The sequence below is a fragment of the Vanellus vanellus genome (genome assembly GCF_965231255.1).
Source record: "Vanellus vanellus genome assembly, chromosome: 6".
In the NCBI taxonomy this organism is placed as follows: domain Eukaryota; kingdom Metazoa; phylum Chordata; class Aves; order Charadriiformes; family Charadriidae; genus Vanellus; species Vanellus vanellus.
In genome coordinates, this window is record NC_138911.1 from 31,517,115 (window position 1) to 31,539,784 (window position 22,670).

The window sequence follows — 22,670 nt, forward strand, 5'->3', positions numbered from 1 at the left end:
ACAAAAAACTATTCTCAACTGAACCTTATGGAACCAAGTATGAGATGATCTTTAGTTGCAAGATCTCATTTGGAATATAAGCTACCATGACTTGGCACAAGAGGGCGAATCTAGAAAATTTCATCCGTTTTTTAAAGGCGTATGTAAGACTTGGTAATAAGCAGTGTACTTTAACATATATTGGCCTGGGCTTGAAAATTAATTTCCCTTCTGAATTTATTTTGTGATTCAAATACATAAACTTGAACAGTTTCTGTGAATATAAATTTTATAGTCTACACCACTGTAACTCCATACTAGCTCAGAAATTAAAACTTCAGGACAACAAAAGCAGTTCTGGGGAGTGGAAGACTGGCAATTTAGTGTTTGAAGATTCTGAGCTCTTCCTTGGGTTGTACATCTAACACCCGTTCAAGTATATGGAAAGGCTTTTGTGCATTTCTATAGATCCTAAAGCAACGCTTAATGAAGCTACTGTTCCCACGGTGCACACTTAAGCCAAAAAAAAAACCCAATAAAGATGACCGCTGCATTTAAGTAACAACACTTAACTGATAATTGGCTCAAATACGCAAACAGATGCTAGTGATGCCAACTCTCAGCAAACCTGTTCTATACAATGAAACAATAGTTAGGATGCACAATAAAACACAAGGGAATAGATATAATGCTCAGGAAAGGGACAAGTTACAATAGTATAAAACCAACTTAAAGTCTTGTTAAAAAAAACAACAAACAAACCAACAAAACAACCAACCTGTTTTAAGTCAGGCTTCATTGAAGCAAAATATGGAACAGTGACTTAAGCTAGAAAACACAAGGAAGTCTGACTTGAAAAGCCAGTGTAAGCAATTTTGATATGGTTAGTTTATTAATGCTATCCACGATGAATCAGCACACAAATGAGATGAATAAAAGTACTTTAGAGGAGACAAGACAATATATTTTATGAAAATGTAAATGTACAGTTAGCAAGTCATACTGGAAAAGAGACAGATGTTTCCAAGGACAATCAAAGTAAGCCTTTCTTGGTTTTAAAGCAGATTTATACACCACAGCCTTTCTTCCCTTATTTGGGCAACGGTTGGTGAGCATCTCTAATGTGTCAGTCCTTTGAATCTAGAGGCACTGAAACAAAGCCCCAGAAAAAAGGTAAAGTGAGCTTGTGTCAGGATTTGGACAGTTGTTCTACTTGGCAAGGACTTCAGTATCAAGATACAAGTAAAATGGAATGCCCGTCAATAGTATCCACTCCCTGTGCTTCCCTCAGAAAAAAATCCAGACTTGTACAGAGTAAGAGCCTACAGCAAAAACAACTTAATCTCACACAAGTCTCATTTCCAAGCAATTATTCAATAGTTCTTTCAAATGAAGAAGGAAACAGAGTTTAGCAGTTTTAAGGTTTGAATCGATTCTTTTTCTTGCAAGAAGTTCAAAATCTCGTATCTTCTTTTCAGTGATTCTGAGTTGTCTTTCATTTCTCCAGTCTTCAGTTCCTCACAGGAGAGGTGAATTAAAATGAAGAGTGTCACAAGTTTTGCTCCTTGGTAACATAAAGTAATGTCTCCCCTAACTTAAGTATCCTCACCAACAAAGATATTGAACAAAAAAGAAAAAAATCCCCGCCCAACCTGAGGTGTTATATGGTTGAGTGACCAATACTTCAGGTCAACAGAACTATAAACCATATTTTTGAAGAGGAAAAATTTCAGTGATGTGTTAGAAGTGCTACTAATAGCACTTTGGCCTCTAGATCTGGCAAGCTAAACTCCATCTGGGATTGCTGCAAATGTCTACTTATTTCAAAAGAATTTCATTAGAAGGAACATATACCAACAACACAGTCCGTGCTGTTAGTGACTGTTCTCAAACACAGGATTTGAAATGGTGTCCTAGCAAAACGATTGCATGACCACAAAGACTAAGTCCTGAAATTGCTTTTTAATGTAGTTTATTAACCTTTTAGAATCTAAGATCCAAATTAGGACCTTATGATCCACTAATGCCAAATAATTCAGTCCAAGTTTAAGTAGCTACATAAACTGGAGCAGGTGTACAGAAGGTGCACTCCATGCTTGAGGATACAAAGTATTAAAACTGAGAAGAGGCTCTAGTTCCAGTGTGGGGAAAAAAAAAGCTTTTAAATTTACTAAACCAAGCACACTCAGGCACAGAGGCTATGAAGTGGTGGAGCACTCTTAGAGTGACAGTACTTTCTCCCTTTGTCAAATTAGTACAAAGTCCTTTCTCGTTACACAAAGCAGAGTCAGGACTTCACTGTCAAAAAATCACTGCTGAAGAAGTCTGAAATGGGATCTGTCTCTTCAGGGACAAGTTCCATGTGATTTGTCAGCTTCCTCTGTTAACATCAAGGAAGTCCTGAGCACCCTTAATGCTGTGGAAATAATTAACCTGTGGTAAGAGATCACATTGCTGGTGGAAGCATTAGCAATTTTCATACAGGTGGTCCTTACCAGAGATATGTATATCAGATTACCTCTGATATAATAGCACCGGTTTAGACCGGCCATCAAGAAGGAGCCAACTTTCACACAGGAAAACTCATATGGTGCCCAGTGCAGCAGTTGTCTCAGGAAAAAACACCCAACAAACCACCATTGGAGGAAGTTGTAATGATTCAGGCTTGGAATCTTGAGTATTAAACTTCAGCCTCACTTGAGAACTGAGGGAAAAACATTTTTCCTCCTCCCAGATTTGCTACAAATATCCGTAGAATACCAGCATCAAGTGGGCTAGATATAAAACTGATGGAACGCTAGCTGGTCCATAAAGGGTTGCACCAAGTTATCCGTAGCAAAGTAAAAAACTAGCCCAAAAGTTATGGAGATTGGAAGAGCTGGTAAGGCCTTCTTAAAGATCGCAAGAAGCAGAAGTGTAAGGCACAGACCCTGAGGGGAAGAAAAAAAAAACACAACAAAAAACATAGGTAGAAATTAGGGAACTCTGACAATCAAAAGACTATATATATGAACATGAAACCCACAGAAATACAAAATACAGTTCATGCCTTCCAAAACTAAAGGCTTAAGTGACAAGGTGCAGAGCCAAAATGATCACAGCTAAAGCCCTCCCATTTTCAGTCTGGCCACCAAATAAACTAATTCAAAAGAAAAAAGGTGTAGCAGGTATGACTTTGTCCCTGATGAACAATAGAAACTATCGCTATTATAATATTATACTCACAATTAATATGGCTACAAAACATGCTAAAGTTGTATTCCAGTCCCCACTTGCTGTTGCAGAGGCTTTGCCAACAAGGACACTGTAGAAAATGAAGTCTCCTAAACCCAGCTTTACCCCTCCTGCAAAAGTGAATATATGGCAGCATTAAGTATCAGACAGCCTAATATTACATATCAGTAATTGTCAGAGAATAATACAGATTTATGTTAAGTATCAACGAGTCTTGCTAATAAGAACGTTTTATTTTCCTGAAACAAGCAATAAACTGTTGTGAAACAAGATGGCTTAGGAACATTACACCACATCCTATAACTAGAATTCTCCTATGTTCCTACTCTTCCTGTACATACAAATGCAAGACATACAAACTCAGGTATTTGTAATTGTGTTTGTTGGGCGGATGTCCACTTTTGGTTGCCATGTCATATTCAACAGAATACTGAAGCACTATTCTTTCACGCTGGCCAAGAGGGGGAAAACAAAGTAGCCCCTTGCAGATGACATTTTATTTGCCAGTTAGAAACCTATACCCAGCAAAATATTCCACTACCATCCCAATTTTCCCACAGAATTCTTACTAAGGTAGTTCTAAAAAGCACTTGTGAGTAATTACAGAGCATATCACAGAGACATAAAACCAACATATATTTAGTCCAAGATGTGAGGTTTAGGAAAACTCATGAGTTAATGTCGTCTTCTTTTAAATAGTAACTACCACCTTAGCAACAACTCTGGGAGCACAATACTCAATTATTTCTGCAAACAAAATAACGAGGATTTCTTGAGCACCAATTCACTTTCTGAGCTTTTGGTCCAAGATATTAAGTCAGAGAGGCCAATGTCAGGTCACCAGCTGTTTCCATTTGGCCTATTGTTTACTTTGTCACCTGATTACAGTCCAGCTGAAAACTCACTTTTGAGTTCTGAGAGGAACTGAGAGCATCAAAATAGAGCTCAATGCCTGGTTGATCATTGGTGAGAAAAAGAAACAAGAAGGAAAAAAAGAGGGGAAAAGAAAAAAGAAAAAAAGGCAACCCTACTCTCTTTTGGCAGGCCTCCTATATATGTCTAGAACAGTGCGTTCATGAAAAGCTTTTAAGCACCACAACTCTAACTGCTGAAACAAAACTTGGATGCTTGCTTTCAGCGTGACAGAAAAATAAGCAAAGGCAACTGCTAGGTAACTCCTTCCACACAAGCAAACTCTCCAAATTTCTAATGAGCTGCTCCAAACTTCTAGTAAGCTAATGCTGGCTGACAAGTCTGACAGGATCACTGCACATCTGTCATTACTATTCGCTGCAGGAATACAGGAGGGAGAAAATTATTCGTCTGTCCAGACAAGAGTTTTAGTTAACCAGTTAACCAACTAAAATAGCCCAGTTCCTAAAATTTTTGCATCTTATTGTTATTTTTCTAAGCTCTAGAAATGAAAATGGATTTGCAACACACTCTGAATTTGGAATTTTTTGGACAAAGTAAATTCTAAAATTGTTCTTGAAGTCTCTGTATTTTTAAATGGAGGAGCACCTGAGAATCAGAGGAAAGAGTTGCACCTTCTAAATATGGCAGCATCACACAGGGAGTGCAGTTTATTAGACAGACAGACCTTAATTTATTTAGAGCTTTGCAAATCTAATAGCAGCTTAAACTCCAACTGGAAATCACGAGTCTGTTAAAATAGATATCTGAGTACTGATGTCATATGCTCTCCAAAGATACTGCACCTCAGCAAGATGCTGGAGAAAAATAAGCAAGCCGATGGCATTCTGCATTCATTTCAGTCTCCAATTAGGTTTTAAACATTGCTTTCTACAGAATGGATTCCAGTAGTTTAATCTTGAGGCAAAAAAGTTAATGACTGCATTTATAGGGCCTAAAATCCAAAAGAGGCAACACACAGCAGAAAACTGCATGAAAAAGATGGAAGCTAATGCAACTGACTGCATAATGGTCTGCAAGCAGCTTGTGCTATTAAAGTTCTGAATCTGCATACCAAACCGAAGATCAATTTGGTCAATATTACTCACTCTTGCAGCAAACCCAAAAGCTACCAAAAAGCAACTCCATCTATTTCTATGAGGCATGTCAGTATTGATCATGAGCAACAGCAGCTGTTCAGCTTGCTATTAGCTCACAGCGTACTCTATCTGTGCAGTCAGGATGACTAAGACTAAGCAGCTTCAGATTTACTAAGTCTTTCAGCCACAGTACTCCATACTCACGTTCTTCGGGGTCTTCGCTTGTTTGAGAGTTACTGGGTAGAGCCTGAACAGCAGCACGTGATTCAGGCGTTGATTCAATGGGTCCTATTCTATTGTCCCTTTGTTGCTGCCATTCCTGACTAAAGCCACCATCATCTGCTTCAGCATCTTCATTCTGAGTCTGGTTTGCCGGAGCTCAAAGGAAGAAAGGCATTTAAGATCTCCTTCAAAAATATCCCTTCTAAAACATGACAATCTCTCCACACGTAAGATCATGAAAGAATGAGGAAAAAGGATCTATTCCGTAATATTTAGCAACATCCAACATTGGCACACACCATTACAAGACATTCTCACTTAGGATTTTAATATTTAAACAACCAGGAGTCAATGTGCACTCTGCAGTCACAGCTTCTACATGTTGCAGTCAAGTCCTAATATTCAGGAGTACTTTGACATAACAGAGTGGAAGTTCTGTGGTGACCTAATTTAAAGATCACAATTTAAGGAATAAACTCTCATCCAGTATTTCAATAGCTTCTTTAGTCAACATTGACAGCTTAACTTTCCAGTAAAATAGAAAACTTTACTGAAAGTTACATGTACATATATCCCTTCAAGCATGTTAAATTCAGAAACTCTACTCTGCTTTAATAATACATGTAAACAAATGTACCCCATGTTTTTAAACACTAGCTGCATCGCCAAGAGGGCTAGACATATTTCTATTTAATATAAGTGAGTTAGCATTATACTATATCATTCCACTTTGACAAGCAAGTGAGCTTAGTCAATAGTTGTCCATTGACAATCACTTCACGACCAACATCCTGGATCCCAGAAAAATAAATGCAAGACCATTAACTGCACAATAAGTAAGTAATTTTTGAAGTCCTGAGAGATTCATCATTCCTAATAAGGCCTCCATGCTTTCACTCTTCTACAGCAACAAGGACACTTAAAAAGCTAAAAAATAAGGACCCATAAACACGTATTCCAATAAAATGACAACTATAAAGGCTTGCCAAAGAAAAACTCACCTTGTTTATCATAAGTGGAGTTTTTGGAAACTTTCCGTTGAGCTTCTGGATCTTCCTCAGCCATGTTCACTAACCATATCATTGTTGCTATTAAAAAAAAAAAAAAAACCAAAAAAAAAAAACAACATAGCTAATCATATCTTCAGATGTATGCAGTTCTGAGATAGTGCTGGCATCAATTTTTTTTTTATACAACTATCTATAGCAACAGGAAATTTTACTCTCATAAAAGCACAGTAATATCTAGAACACAGCCAGTACCAGCTACATTGCACATTTACAGAATTTGATAAATAAAAGTTTTATTCTTACTAGATGTTAAAAAAAAATAAAATGGCAGCAGCTGTTGCCAGAGAAATTACTTCTATATATGAGGTCCATTCTGAAAAATTGAATCAACAATTTCTTTAGTTTTTTCCGGTAATCAGTTCTTTTATCTGCAAATAAAATGTCTATTAAGACTGGTGCTGAGGTACCTCAATTCAGAGACAGTATCTGCATCAAAGTTCATAGAATCATTGAATGGTTTGGGTTGGAAGGGACCTTAAAGATCATCTAGTTCCAGCTCCCCTGTCATGCCTAGGGATATCTTCCATTAGATCAGGTTACTCAAAGCCCCATCCAACCTGCCCTAGAAGACCTCCAGGGATGGGGCATCCACAACCTCTCTGGGTAGCTTGTTTCAGTGTCTCATCACCCTGACAGTAAAGAATTTCTTCCTAAATCTAATTTAAATCTACCCTCTTTCAGTTTAAAACTGTTACCCCTTATCCTACCATTACACTCCCTGATAGAGTCCCTCACCACCTTTCCTGTAGGCCTTCTTTAGGTACTAGAAGGCTGCTACAAGGTCTCTGCCATGCTTTCTCTTTTCCAGGCTGAACAACCCCAACTCTCTGAGCCTTTGTAGGAGAGGTGCTCCAGCTTTCTGATCATCTTCACGGGCCTCCTCTGGACCCGCTCCAACAGGCCTATGTCCTTCTTATGTTGGGGACCCCAGAGCTGGACTCAATACTCCAGGTGGGGTCTCAGGAAAGCAAAGTAAAGGGGCAGAATCCCCTCCGTCAACCTGCTGGCCACACTTCTTTTAATGCAGCCCAGGATATGGTTGGCTTTCTGGGCTGCAAGTGCACATTGCCGGCTCACATTGAGCTTCTTGTCAACCAACACCTCGAAGTCCTTCTGCTCAGGGCTGTTCTCAATCCATTCTCCTCCCAGCCTGTATTTGTGCTTGGGATTGCCTCGACCCAGGAACAGGACCTTGCACTTGGAGTTGTTGAACTTCATGAGGTTTGCACAAGCCCACCTCTCCAGCATGTGCAGGTCCCTCTGGATGGCATCCCTTCCCTCCAGCCTGTTGACCGCTCCACACAGCTCAGTGTCATTGGCAAACTTGCTGAGGGTGCACTCAATTCCATGTCCATGCCCATGAGAGGAACACCACTCATCACTGGTCTCCACTTGCACATTGAGCTGCTGACCGCTCTTTGAGCGCAACCATCCAGCCAATTCCTTATCCACTGAGTGATCCATCCATCAAATCCATGTCTCTCCAATTTAGACACATGGATGTCATTAATTGTTCTCTGCCCCCACCATTGACAAAGAATTCTCCCATCTGGAGGTAATGAAATGTTGTCACACTTATATGGTATATTTTAATTCAAGTTTGTGGTTTCTCAGTGTTAACCTCTCCTCCCACAAAAGAACAGGCAGCTATAAGTAGTATCAGTAAAACACAGCAAGAGTGACACAAAGAAACTTGTTCCCTTTCTCCAGTGTAAGCTTGTCCCTGAAGCAGCCAGTCAGTCTACAACACACTTCCTGCTTCCAAATACAGACCTAATGATTTATGCTACAACCTATTTCACTGTTTATCCATACAGCAACATGAAACTTCAGAAACAGTGGAATTACACACTAATTGATACATGGGTCATAACAGCAATTTGCATTCAGTAGGATATTTTTTGCAACTGCAGGGAGAAACAATGTATCAAAAAAGACAAGCCCGGGAGAAAATAGTAAATTAACCTTTTCCTGGCAATTTTTCCCTTTCCTTCCAGTAACACACGAGTTATTTAAGCACTGAAAGCTGATAAATATTTTCTGAAAACAAATACTGTCTTTGAATAGGCTTAATTCACAGCCTAATGACATCCTCCTTTGGCCAAAACAAGGTATACTACCATTTTTCCTGTTCATATTTTGTAACAAAACATGTTTGGGTTTTTTTTCTTGAAAGATCTTAGGCCAGAAGATGTTCCACATATTTGAGTCAAGAGTGAAAGGAAAACTGAGACCCAAGTGAACAGACTAAGAATTCCAGCTGACAAACATAATGTTAAAACACAGAAAAATGAGAAAACCACTTCAGCTGGGTGGGTGATTGCAAATTTAAAGTATTTAATGAAATGTACTTACAGGAGTAAATAAGCGCTGGGAAGAGGGTTTCATTTCTCTCTTGAGCTGTTTCAACTAGCATACGAAGAGGACCTTTAGGACATAGGACTGCAACCAAATCTGAAAGGAAGTGCAAACAGATCTTACATCACTGCAGACTTACTTACAAGAAGGTTTTTCTACAGCACTTACAGTGACTGGCAGTAAGATAAAATGCTACCCTGAACACAGACTCCTGAGAGAGCCATTGGCCACAAGTCAGTATCCTACAGGAATACCTTTTAATATTCTCAGTTATACAACCTATTTTACATATTGCTGTAATATGCATACACATTTTTTAAATGTGGTGTTCCTCACTTAAGATATCACGCAAGTGCAAATGTATCTGTGTCTGTATGTAAGCACGTAATTCACAAAAGCTACCACTCAACTAACATCTTGGAAATACCCATGCTTGCTTTCTACCATCAAAGCTTTTCTTAATCCAAGCTTAATGCTAAAACAAATTTTAAGACACCTGGTGAGTGTTACATAACTTCCATGAAGTAGGCACGACTGCATTACATTGCAGAAAAATGCTGCGTTTGCATAGATTTGAGGGGTGTTCAAAGCATATTTAGCATACCAAAAGAACAGCAGCTTCTTGTTGCTTCCCTCAATTCTTGTTCATCGGACAGTATATGAAACTGGGTGAACAAGTAAAAATTAACTGAAAAGCAATCATTTACAAAATGATACGGATGACTGTACAAGTTATTCATACAGATCAAAGCACAGCTAACCTATCAGATGTTCCATTTGCTTTCTCACCTGAATGTTGATGGTTTGTTAATGAAATTTGCAACTCCACAAACAACCTCAGTTACTTTTCCCTTGTCTTGTATATTTGGATAGAAAACTGTAATATTTACATATTAACCTTGCTACTACCTTTAGCAGTTGTCCACTCACTGTATGTCTTTAAATTCATTTGAAACACAATCTGACCCGAAAAGGAAGAGCTTACTTGTCAGGAGCTGTATGTCGGAGAGAGCAAGCCTTCTGCACCTGAGCTAACTGCCCCAGTACCCCTGCTGGTGCCGCTCAAGTAAAGAATTCTTAGTGTGGGGTCACAGGCTTTGAAACTTACCTCCCTTTACTCAAAACAACCACATTACTGTCTTGGAATATGACGTGAAGAATGATTTCCTTTTGCAGTCACTGAATAAAGGCTGAACGCTTGGAATACTCAAATTTGTTCCTGTCATATGAAGGGTGGAAGTTGGGAGGGGGAATGGGAAGGTTTTCTTAATGTGCCTTATGACCCATAAACATACATACGAGGGACATTTTTCCTCCCTCTGAAGGCAGAGGACACCTAAGGAGTACACTGACCTACCAGAGCTAATCAAATCTTATTAATCCTGCACTTCTACAATGGACAGATTCAGAGCCTTTATCATTGTCAGAGAATTTCAGAGTACACTTACATGCTTCGAAAAAAATTCAAGTTAAGAGCACATCTTCATGGATACACTTAGCTGTAACGTTTTAATCATGTCTAAGCAACCAGATTTTAGTCTTGCCTGGTAACTAAATCAGCATCTGGATACAAAGTGATCTTCCTATCAAAAGTGTCCAGTGCCCTCTAAAGCTTTATGACAAGACTACAACTAGGCATCTCTCAGTCATCATTTTGAAAAAGCATATGTGATAATTCAAATTAATTTTATTTTCATTTAAAAAACAAAACAAAATAGAAACAGCTCTCACAACTATATCCTTCTAAATGTAAAATGACAACAAAAACTGCCTTTAATCCTTCCTTGCTTCCTTCTCATTATATTACTAGGCATGGATGAGGGTCCTGTTTCTATGCCCACAAATTTGAGCAATTCATAGGTTGGGCAGATCTATACCTGTATGGTACTGCACCCAAAGAAGCAGCTCCTAAATTCTGAGCATACAATAGTTTCCAAGGATTCTTGGGGAAAATGAAAAGCCAAAAACTCTCCACCTTCCTAGAAGAGATCAAAATGGCAACACAGATCTCTTATCTCCTCCTCTCTCAAATTACTTCAATTCTCATCCCCAAAGCATCTAGACAGTCCAGAAAACATGAAGGAAGATCACATCACACAGTCACACAAAGCCCAGAGCTGCAGGGGACCGATCTCGGTTTAGACCATGATCTTATTTCTGAAGTCTGTAATCATCCTGTCCACTACGCTGGATGATATTCCCACACACACACACTTTTTCTTTTTTTAAGGTCTCATCAGACAAATGGAAAAGTCAGGGAATAGATGAAATTCCCACTGTAACACCTCTTACTATGCCTTGCCCCAGACCTTACCATACACTGAAATGACAGCCAGGATAAGCCACGCAGTCCATTCAGGAAGGTACTTAATGAACACCAAGGCCATGAGCGCACTTATCATAATGAGATATGCCTGCTGGAGCCGAAGTGGACCCTTCCAATGAATACAAATCATTCCCACAACACCGAAGTTCCAGATTATGAGTGCCACCGTAATGTAGTCCATGGCAACGTTATACGTCTTAAAAACCTCACTAAAAAAAAAAGGAAAAGAATATAGACTGCATTTGCTTAAAACAATGGAAACAAGTTACAGATGCAAGTTTCAGAATATTTTTTTTTTTTAATTTTCATATTCCATGTAGTGGCACAAATGTCAAATTCTATCTCCAATTAGTACTTAACTATTCTTCACAAAGGGGATAATTTTACCAGTGTTTTCTTCACACAACTCTTCCACTCTTCTGAAAATCTTCATTAATGTTCTATTTCTTTCTCAGTCACAGCAGAAATTGACAGGAAAGGACATTACTGCAAAACCACTCATTTTGATTATGCTCATGATTTTTAAAAATCAGAAGAATAAGAATTTGTGAGGTTATAATGGATCTTTAAAGGCATGCAAACAGATCTCTCTCTACTTACCTGCCACCTGTGGAATAGAGACACTTTGCTAACTTCAAAGTAAGATGTACATGGTTATTCTTTTTTATTCTTCACCACAAACACTAAATTAAAAAGCTTTCTTTTTGGATGAACCATGTCACTGTGTCACACCAAATACTATAAACCAATTAAGACCCCTAAGAAGTAAAACCAAAATAGACAAATATGTTGTCACCATGCCACAGGTGATTTCCACTGACCCAAGGAAGAAACTGTTGTGATGGCTTTTTGCAGATTCCGCTCCTACCAACTCATCAAGCCGCTAAGAACCTTATAATTTGCATGATACTTTCCTCCAGGAAATTTGTCTTCCATAGTCATTAGCTGGCCTTTGAGATGTACAGTGTTAATAGGATGCCCCTTACTGCCTTGAGTATAATTGGTCTACAAACCCCCTCCTGTACCTCCACAAAAGGAAACCAGCACTGCTGTGAGGCAGCAGGGACAGGTGAAGGAAAGCATCAGGAAAGCCTTCTGTCCCTCTGTTCATATACCCTCACGGAAGAGGGCCAGCTCCAGCCCAAACCCAAAGGAAGTGAGCCTGGCAGCTTGTCTCCACCCAGCTGCACTTGCACAGCCCACACTGCCTTGAATTTCAAAAGTTGTTATTAAGGTTAGAGAAAATACTGACCAAAAAAGGTGTCTCAGTCTCAGATCACTTCTGGCAAAAATCAGTGACTGAAGGAACACCATTTTCTCCCCTTAGAGACCAAATTAAAGAAGCTTCTTCAAAGAGAAGTGTATCTGTCATCAAGTGGTACAAAAATATACACAGTATAGTAATTTCATGGCACAACCGGAGTTACAAACCCTGACCAGGTTGCTCATTTTAGAGAGCAACGAATATTATGAACAACTTTTCTTGATGTCTGGATAAATGCATGCCTCCAGATTTTAAAAAAAAAAAAAAAAAAAACACAACAAAAAACCAACAAACCACTGAATATATTTTGGGGAGAGAGTAGATTTTTTCCAGCTTTTGTACCACTCCCATGCAAACAGCCTTTGCACATACAGCCCCACCACCAAAGCCATGAAGTGAACAACTGCCCTTGAGTCATATGGCTATGAAAAATTACATTATCAGAAGATATGCTAGCAGAGGAAGCTACCCTGTGGAAGATAGCTTATTCTGGTGATGCATGTGATGGATAGCTTCTGTACAATATCAGATGCACTGTAAACCCACAAATACCTCTGTCTTCTATATGTACTCTATGAACCTGTATAAAACTAAAAATTTTATCGCAATAGCTTACTATCATTCTTCTTAAGATTCAAGGGCTAGTTCTAAAATAAATACATACAGAAGTGATACATGAAAAATAGTATTTAATGCTTTAGTTCACTTACCCCAGGTAGATGAATGAGAAAAAGAAAAGCAGCAACAGAGAAGAAATGATAAGCCAACCATGGATCACCTGGGGAAAAAAAGGATCAATACAGATTTTTTTTTTTAAGATTTCCTATTTTCAAGTTATCTACTTAAAAATCCTTTTAAGTTTATTTTCCCTTTTGATTAAAGCAAGAAAATGATATTCAGATATCTCTCTTTGGTTGCTGCTAAATTCATATTTAGTCTACACACATTACTGTATTTCAATTTACTCTTATGAATTTTAAGTGCTTTGTGGTCTTTCAATAGAGGTTCTATATAATGAAAACTACTGTCTGTATATTTTTAGGGCATTTTGATAACAGTGGCACTATAACATAGCAAAAGTATCCAGCATTAACATAGATGGAAAACATGATTGGGTTTTGTGCAATTAAAAAGCCTGCTCTGTTCCAAATAAATTTCAGAATGCAGTTATAGAATTAAATGTTGGAACACAGGAAAACCTTTAGTGCTTATATGTTGCAATTCATAATTAGCATGTCATCGATGAACGACCATATAAGGATTTCTGTATTCTCCATCAATTATCTACAGACATAATCCCCAATTTTGATATGAGAGCCCAACAATTTAACAAAAAACAGTTCAGGTTTGTACTCAGTGGGGACACACATAGATTTAAACTTGGAAATGACAGGCACTCAGACTTTGCACTGGCAACCACTCTTGTATATTACTGCACAAAACTAAAAATTATAATTGAAGAGCCCTGTAACTTTGGTAATCTCTGAACTGAGAATGAAACATATTTGTCAAATTCCCAGCACAAAATTTTACATATAAAACAAGACCCAACATTCCAAGTAGATAACCAGTTCAGAAGCAATAATCTAGAAATTCAAGCTGCATAAGAAATAGGGCTTCGAATAGACACGTTTAGTGGAGAATTAACTAGTTAAAGTAGCTATATATGTACACCAGATCAAACTATTCAGAAACTGTTTAAAAATTTTATTATATATCTCTCTTCTTATGAAAGACGTGTAGTAGAATGCATCTTATGTTAAAGTGTTTAAATTTTTTTTTGCAAAAGTTAATTTAAAAGTGAAGCCCATATGCACACAGACTAAAGGCATCATCTTTATGTGAGGCAACCAGGACTTCCTAGCAAATTAAGAATTTAGCTATTACAGTTAGTAATTTAGTACATTTAGTCTAATAGTAAATTTTTCATAAGCATTTTTAAAATTCTCAGCAATTTTTGAAACATTCATTCTCCTCCTTCACACTGTCTTTCAAAACAGGTTCAAATTTAACCTTCAACCTAATAAAGCCTGTAATTTAACTTTCCATATTTGCTAGTGTATTCTCAAAAAGAATTAAGAATTTCCCACATGTAATAAGCATGGTGTCTGTAAAGATGCTGCAGGAAAACTGCCAAAGTATCTGTCTCAGTCCATCAAGCTGTCACCACTCATAGCAAGCGGGGGAAAAAACATACTAAAGCTGAAGACTGATAGGTACCTGAAACAGAATCCAACTTTCAAACAACTTGTAGAGCTACCTATATATCTAAGTAGTGACCTAACAAGAGTAATTTTATTTCTCTGTAAAACTAGCTGAAACCATTTTAAGAAAACAGCAAAGCACACCAGGTAATTTCTTTTAATAATAACAGGACTTCAATCTATAGCTCTTTTATTTGTAGTACTAGCTCTTAAACTTACCACTTAAGAAAATAACGTAACTATTAATGTTTCATTCTAGTAAGGACTAAAATGCTAACAATGTCAAACACCAAGGCCATAGTCCAGCAAATGTTTACACACATTTTGCATAACTACTGCCAACAGTACTAAAGGAGGTAGTTTCAAGATCTAACATAAGTTGGCATTTTACAAGCAAATGTTTGTTTTATTCTCAGTATTTATCTCATTTGCTATAGCATTTTCCATCACCAGCTTCTTTTCAAACACGTGATTTTTCCAAAGTATTTTTTGTAAGTTTTGGCTACTGTTTTCCTAGCAGGATACCTTAACAGGTTTGTTGCCTTCGCATTGAAGAATTTTCATTCTTCATTTGACAACAGCTTCAACACTAATTCATTGTTGGTACAGAGTCGGTATTGCCTTCTACAACCTGAATAAAAACTAAGGATTGCAGAATGCAGAGAATTAAAATGAGCTGCAGCAGCCAGATTTTGGTTAGGAAGACTGAAACAATGAAGAATGCAGAGAATAATAAAATATATTCAAATTAAAAGCTAGTCAAATATAATCACTTTCGAAGATGCTGTTTCTGGTTAGATTTAGGAGCTAGAATCAGGACCACGCTTAACTTATCACGCACAGGAGAAACATAAGAAACTAAAAGCAGTAAAGCTGAAATAGTACTTCCTTTCTTCAAAGGAGTTTTCAGATAAAAATCTTGTGAAGATAAGCAAATTAGCACTACCAGCTGGAGCCCTAACATTCTTTCATTATAAATTCCATTCCCCATAATCTAGACTACGTTCTACATACAGAACTGCACGTGAAATAGAGTTCAATGGACAGGTAACTACATTTTACAGCATTCTAATACAACAGCATTGAAATACTCTGTCAGCAATTCTAAAAATAAGTTAATTATTTCTTTTAATTAGTATAAAATATAACTACAGGAAATTTCTCTTGTCTAATCATTCTAATTTTTTAGTACAACAATTATTTTTGTAAGAAGAAAGTGCAGTGCTTTGTAAGGTCAAGAAGGAAGGCAGAAATGTCAAAAGCTTAGTGAAAACTAGTTGATGCCTTCAGCACCAGAGGAGAACTGACTGGCTGCCAAGGAACCTAGGTGAAATACATCAGTTATTTGACTTCATTAGAATGGACAGAATTGACAGTTAAAAAAAAAAAAAAAAACCACAACAACAAAAAAAACCAAACAACAAAACTTTGTCAGTTCAGATTTAACGCCACACTGTGCACTGTGATGAAATAGAAGGTCCATACTTTAAAAAACACTGTTTCAAGCCATACACAGATTCAGGCAAAAATCATTTTACCAGTCATTCCACAAATACTCTGTAAAGAGGTTTCACCCACAGCCACGTAGACCAAAACTATTTTTCACTCTTGAAAACAAAATAGAGTGGAGCAAAGCTTTGTGCCAGTGAATGGATCCCACTGCCTGTATTACAACTATGAAAACAGATTAAAGGTTCTGACTGCAGGCTGGGAAATTTTATTAGGCCAAGCCTTGTCAAATGGGTCATTAAGGCCAAAAGACCACCAGGAATTTTCATGAGCAACTCCTCCCAGGCAGGTGACATTGTAATTATTTATGCTAAGCTTGGACTTGCCGAGATTAAATCATTACATGATTGAAGTCTTTCACAAAAGAGCCTTAGAGTCTCTGTTTGCTATAAGGATATTGCCTGGCATGTAGAGTCACACAAACGTCACACTGTTGGGAGACTTCTATACTGGGGGCAGGGTGGGGAGAGGGGAGCCCTTGAAAAGCCCCTGAAGTCCCGAATAGATTTCAAATTGTAGGACCAGATCTGCACTTTGTAGCTCTTGACCACAGGAAGATTTCAGTACGTGGTACATTTCAGAGGAACAGGAAGCAATGCCACCCTAATTCAAACTGACAAAACAGCCAGCAGTGTTAGCACTGAGCTTTGACACAATGGGGAGGCAAAAGGAACAGAAGTCACAAAATTGAAACAGTCAATTGAATCACCAATTCTGCTACTTTTGCTCACTCATCCTTGATAACGCTTCACTTTGTTCCATTCTTGACAATCTGTCCTAATAAATAAAACTAGCACAATTACTCAAGTCAATTATATTTAAACTCACCTTGTAACACCTGTATTTGTAAAGCACAACCAGGAGTATGGTCATGACAATGATAACGCTGATCATGATAGCCGCGTTGAGAATTGAATTCAGAGCTCTCTGTCCTACCGTCTCTGTCTCTTCTGTGAAAGGAGTGTAGATGCTACAACAACAAAGAGTCAACTGAAATGCCACTGAATGCACAAATGTTTCTGATATGTGAGGCCAACATCAAATGAAATTGCAGTAATCTTCCAATTCAGAGCTGTAAAAGCAACAGCTATTTTCTACTTAGGCAAAATTTGAAAGGCGGCATAATATCATATTAGGCAAATTTAAAAAAAAAAATTCCTTAGACGACTTGCTTTTCCTACATTCTTATATTACTACTATTTTCTACTTTGTTAAACAAACAAGAACCAGAACTCCAAGTTGTTTGATACAATTACACGCTATGAATCATTAGACTATTACTGCAGTTAGACCTTTATAAGCACACCATCTAGTGGATTTACTATGAAAGGTTCCCCAGCGATTTCAACAAAACAATGTATGGGCTCAACTCTCTTTTTGTTAAAGAAATACAACAACCTGGGGAAAAAAACACTTCATTATGGGGAGGAAAGGGGGAGGGAGAAAACACCATAAAATATAAAAAATAATTCTTTGATCAACAACTTTGATAGTGAAAAAGAACTTTGTATTTTATTGAAATATTTTATGACATGCTTGTATTATACAAACATTTCAAAGCCAAACACAATTTGAACCACTTTGTCTAAACGTTTTCACAGTGGAACATTTAGACTGATTTGCTGGAGGTTCTGACAGGCTCAGTGTTCTTTGTCTCCCTTCTCTCAAATCAGCTTTCACTGAAAGTACTTTTTTTTGGCAACATTAATATTTTGCCAAAAAAAAAAAAACCAAACCAAAAACAACAACAAAAAACCAAACTATACAGGAAACCTGCCAGGAAAGTTTCTGTAACTGCAACAGAAGTGAACTTCATAAAGCTATCTTCCTCTTGCATTTGAATTTCTTTATCAAACAGCATAGACAAACCAGAACTTAACATGTACGTTACTTCCTATAAATAAGTTTTTTTCCTTTTCCAATACCTTTGTATTCTAGCAGAGATAACTGAAATGGCTTTGGCTCATGACTGAGTATTTTATAAATACCACGGGGCACAACGAAGCATTAAAATGAGGACGAGGGTTTGAATCAAGCAGTAACAACTAAGATATTATTCTGACTGGTCACTCGACAGACAACAAATGCCAATAGTGCCACAAATATAGAGTCTGGTTTCTGGAAGGAATAAAACAAAACTATCTTCAGGCTGGTGGAGGGGAAAAGGGAGGCAAGAGGGAGTTCACTGCTTGAATTAGACTCCTGAAGAAATGGTGATTAAAGAAAATTATGTAAGTAAGTCCATTTAAAAGATAGAGGGGAAAAAATTGATACATACAGCTGTCCATCCTTGCGTGTATAAAAGCTGACAGACTTGATGGTTGCAACAACGACCACCATGCAAAGTGTGACAGGTACAAACAACATAATCACATGTTTTGCGCCATATTTCAGTGTCAGCTCCTCATCTTCTTCTTCGTCTTGTTCCACCACCTGCTGAATGTTGTTTTGTGGCTGTCCATTGGTCTCAGACTCGGGATTGTCATTTCTTCTGCGCTCACTATTGTCATGGCGACGTCTTTCACTGTTGTCATTCTGCAACACATAGAAAAAACGTTTTCTCAGCAACCATCCACAATCATATTTCTGTACACTAAGCTAAAGATAATCCTGAGGGGGAAACTTGTAAGGTAACATTTACTGTCAAGAACACTTGCTGCAGCAAGGACTTAACAGTAGTGATTAATTGCATCACATAGTTTTCAAAATAATAGGAGCACAAGGTTATGTTAGAAGCATTTATATTAAAAACAGCAGCTGAAAGTAGGGTTGGGTGAATCTAACAGCCTATGTCACCTTTCCTTTAAATACAATTTACAAAGCTGGAAAAAGGCAGACAGCTTTTTACCTTGGTCCAAACTACAGTTGATACAAGGGTGCAAGGCAGTAATTACTCCAGGCTTGACAAGAATTAACTATATCTGTTCCTAGAAATAATGCCAAACAGACATTTATGAACCTAACTCCGTGAAAGTTCCAAGAAAATTTCTACTTCCCTTAGTGTACTGTAGTGGGCGTAACATGGTAACTAGAATAAACACTAAAATGGAGTTTCACAAGGTATTGTGTTCCCACATTTTTAGCAAGAAGAACAACAAAGAAATGATGACCAAACTCGGGTAATTCTCAGTCTTTATACTGAGATTCGATCCCAAAGTTTTAGCAAGATGAGCTAAGCGTGCAGATTCTTTATCTTCTTTCCCAAGGATCCTACTGCCACATCCTTCCACTGACACTGAAGAAATTCCACCACCCTTGCTGATGATACAGAAGAGTCTCCTAACCTTCCTGATACTGTTACAGGAAATACCAAGGGTATAATTCAAACACAAGGACAGAGGTAGACTTTCAATGGAATTAAGATTAACCACAAGCAAGAACACAGACTGGGAACAGCACCTACAAGTAAATAATCAGGCCTGCACCCCTCCTGTTGTCACAAACCTTTTGTCCCCTCTCCAAGAAGCCCCATCAGCAGGCGGCATTCAGCCTTTAATATGTTGTGTGCACATACAGAGAACACAACAGGAGAGTGAGCTGCAGTTCACCTGTTCTGGACTACAAAGAAACAAAACCATATTATGTTTACCAGTCACTCTAAAGAAGCCTTAAAATGCTTATAAAGTCTACTTTTTTTTTTTTTTTTTTTTTTACGGTATTACCATGTCCAAAGTCAATGCTGTACTGTTCCACTCCCTCAAGAGGTTTAACATAAGAGATGTAATACAAAGACTTTTCATTTACAAACAGTTCAGCTTAGGTGCACTAAAGCAGCTTTAGATTAAAACGGACAACAAACTGAAGGAAGATACCTTTTGCAATACCTTTAAAATATCACTTAGTTTTAGTAAAATTGCTCTAGACATAAGATACGGAATTGAAAATAACCTAATGTATTTCTGCTTAAGTACTCTTATGCAGGTAATTTTTTCCTTAAACATGTAATGTTAAAGTCTCATTACCTGTTCTTAATAGCATTTCCAAACATAATTGCTGACTTGTATCTCATCAATTCACTGCAATTTTTTGATAAATCAGTAGTAATTCTGGAGATTCTTTATAGTGAATTTTCCCAGCCCCACCCTCAGAAAAGATAAGATGTTAAGCACACACTCAGGAACTCATAGTGGGGTTTTCAAAACCACTTAAGTGATTAAGAAGCACAAGTCCCTGGACTTTGAACTGCAAACACTGACACTGCTAAAACCTTGGTCGAAGCTTTACAACTTCCTCAACTCATGAAAAGTTTGCTTTTACAAAACATTACAAAGTAACAATACATATCAAATGCTTTGCCTGCTTACTCCTTTTTGTGGTATCCTCAGGATTGAGTTCAGCAGGGTCTCAAGAACTGTCCTCTAAGAAAATTTGCTTTATTTTTCAAAAAGGAAACTGAATATAAGGGGAGAAAAAAAAAAAAACCACACTAAAATTGTCTTAAGCAAGCAATTAAAACTAGCAGGCAACCAGATTTTTACAATTAAGGTTTTAACCTTAGTTTTAATTTAGTATCATTAACTTAAAAGTATGTCCTGAAAAAAATTTTCAGTTTAATATTATTTCTTACTTAATGAGAGATTCATTAAAAATCACTAGGTATTTTGTGCAAAGTCCTCACATACAATTATTGAAAGTCAGATAGAAACAGGAATATAGGAGAATGCAAATAAAGAGATTATGTTTAATTGTTCTGAAATGCTGGTTGCAACTGAAGTTCTTCTTGTACAGATTATAGCTCAAATGCAACTTTTTTCACTTTGCTAGTGAAAATACTCTATTAGTCTCAGTCTACAACAAGACAACAATAAGCTTACCTGTCTAAATAAACTGCCTAAGATGACCATAAGTAACAGTACATTGGAGATGATCAGAGCATTAGAACACCTCACAAATAAAGCAGACCTAGTATGGAAGTTCCTGCATGCTTGCAGAACACATTGCTCTTTCTCTGCTGTAATAGCAGTCCTGCATGAGGGAGAACTTACCCCTATCTAAGGCACAGAAATATAAAAAGTAAAATAAAAATCTACAGCTTCGCAAAGCAAACACAAAAACAGCCAAAGGAAAAGCCTGATTAACTAGCATACCACCACAAAAAACTGCAAATCCAAACAAACAGAAAAAATCCAAGAAATTAGACCAATATATGCCATTTTATTCCTTCCACTAGTTAGGAACAAAGACACAATCACAAAATGCCTTCACATGTTAAGACACAGTGCATGGAAACCAGACGAGCATCAAAAGAGTTAAGAGTTATTCTGTCATTTGCTGTTAAAACTAGAAAAAAAGTTGTCCTTTGAGGCTACTAAAAGCGCAGCTAAATGTGACATGCGCGTTCCCCACTGTTGTTAAAAGAACAAAGTGCACTCATATCCTACCTGATCAGTATTAAACAGAGCAGAGGCCATGGACTCTTGCTGAAGTGGAAGCAAAGGAACAGACTCTTCACTTTCCTCAGACATAGTTAAAAGTGAAAATTCTGAAGCTAAAAAGTCAGTAACACCTGTTGTAACACCGTAAGCAAACGTAAGTTATGAACTACGCGCTTTCAAGTGAATAAACAATATCAAAAGCAAATGATAGGGTTTTTTTTCCCCCTATCGGGACAATAGTTAATAGCAAACCCAGAGCAATGCCCCTGAACCAAGAGATAAAGAACTAGCATATTTGATAAAAAGTTTTTATTTATTAAATCCAGATTTATACACCAGGAGCAGAGCCCCTTGCCTCACAGTAGGCACAGACTTCATTAGTTCTCATATACACCATGTATGTTTAAAGGTCATTATACAGTGACAGATATTGAAAACTGGGCTGAACTCTTGGTGTGTGACTGGAAGAAGAGATGGCAAATTACAGAACTTAGTGATTTCACATGGTGAGCGTTAGCCACAGAAGCCACATATACTTCAGCAGTAAAGGATTTTTGTACATACGTACAAAAACATAGTGGATGTGTGTAGGGGAGAAAAATCATTACAACTAAGTATTGAAACTACACTGAGAGTTACACTTAAACATTGAAAGACAAAGCACAAGTAGTAGCTACTCATCAGTACAGTCTGTCAGTGAGAAGTAAATAGAACCATCCATCCCTGGGAGAGAACCCTCCTCCTGGGAAGGAGCATCGCCAAGTTAACCGTAAGGATGGTGAGCCCACAGCTTATCACCGAGCTCTGCCTTTTCTGGCAGAACACTGGCAGAAGCGTTCAATAAAAGTTAATCTCTCACCTGTCCAAGATGAAAAGAAACCTTTTTCATGTCCTCTGAAGTAAAAGGATGCACAAAGGATGCAGTAGGAAAGTGGAAACTTTCCACCTTTCTATTTTCATTAACAGTTTCTGTAATCGGTAAGGTCTTAAGTCAGACTGACTTCTTAATTTAAAAATAAATTTTCAAATGTTTTATATTTTCACTGATATATCAGGATGCTGATCTGAGATAAAGACAAAGATTTTTCAAAATTCTACTTAAAATGCTGGATTGCAT

General features: G+C 37.6%; 1 protein-coding gene across 1 annotated transcript; it reads right to left on the minus strand.

Annotated features, from left to right (window-relative positions):
- Positions 1-1,955: 1,955 nt before the first annotated feature.
- On the minus strand, positions 1,956-21,643 carry PSEN1 (presenilin 1; the record flags this gene model as incomplete). The annotated part of the gene is made up of 10 exons (XM_082485087.1): positions 1,956-2,909; positions 3,205-3,323; positions 5,430-5,603; positions 6,449-6,535; positions 8,873-8,971; positions 11,190-11,410; positions 13,176-13,243; positions 17,007-17,148; positions 18,457-18,713; positions 21,560-21,643. The coding sequence occupies 10 exons, from the start codon at positions 21,641-21,643 to the stop codon at positions 2,754-2,756; spliced, it is 1,407 nt and encodes a 468-aa protein (XP_082341213.1). The 3' UTR covers positions 1,956-2,753.
- Between the last annotated feature and the right edge of the window lie 1,027 nt (positions 21,644-22,670).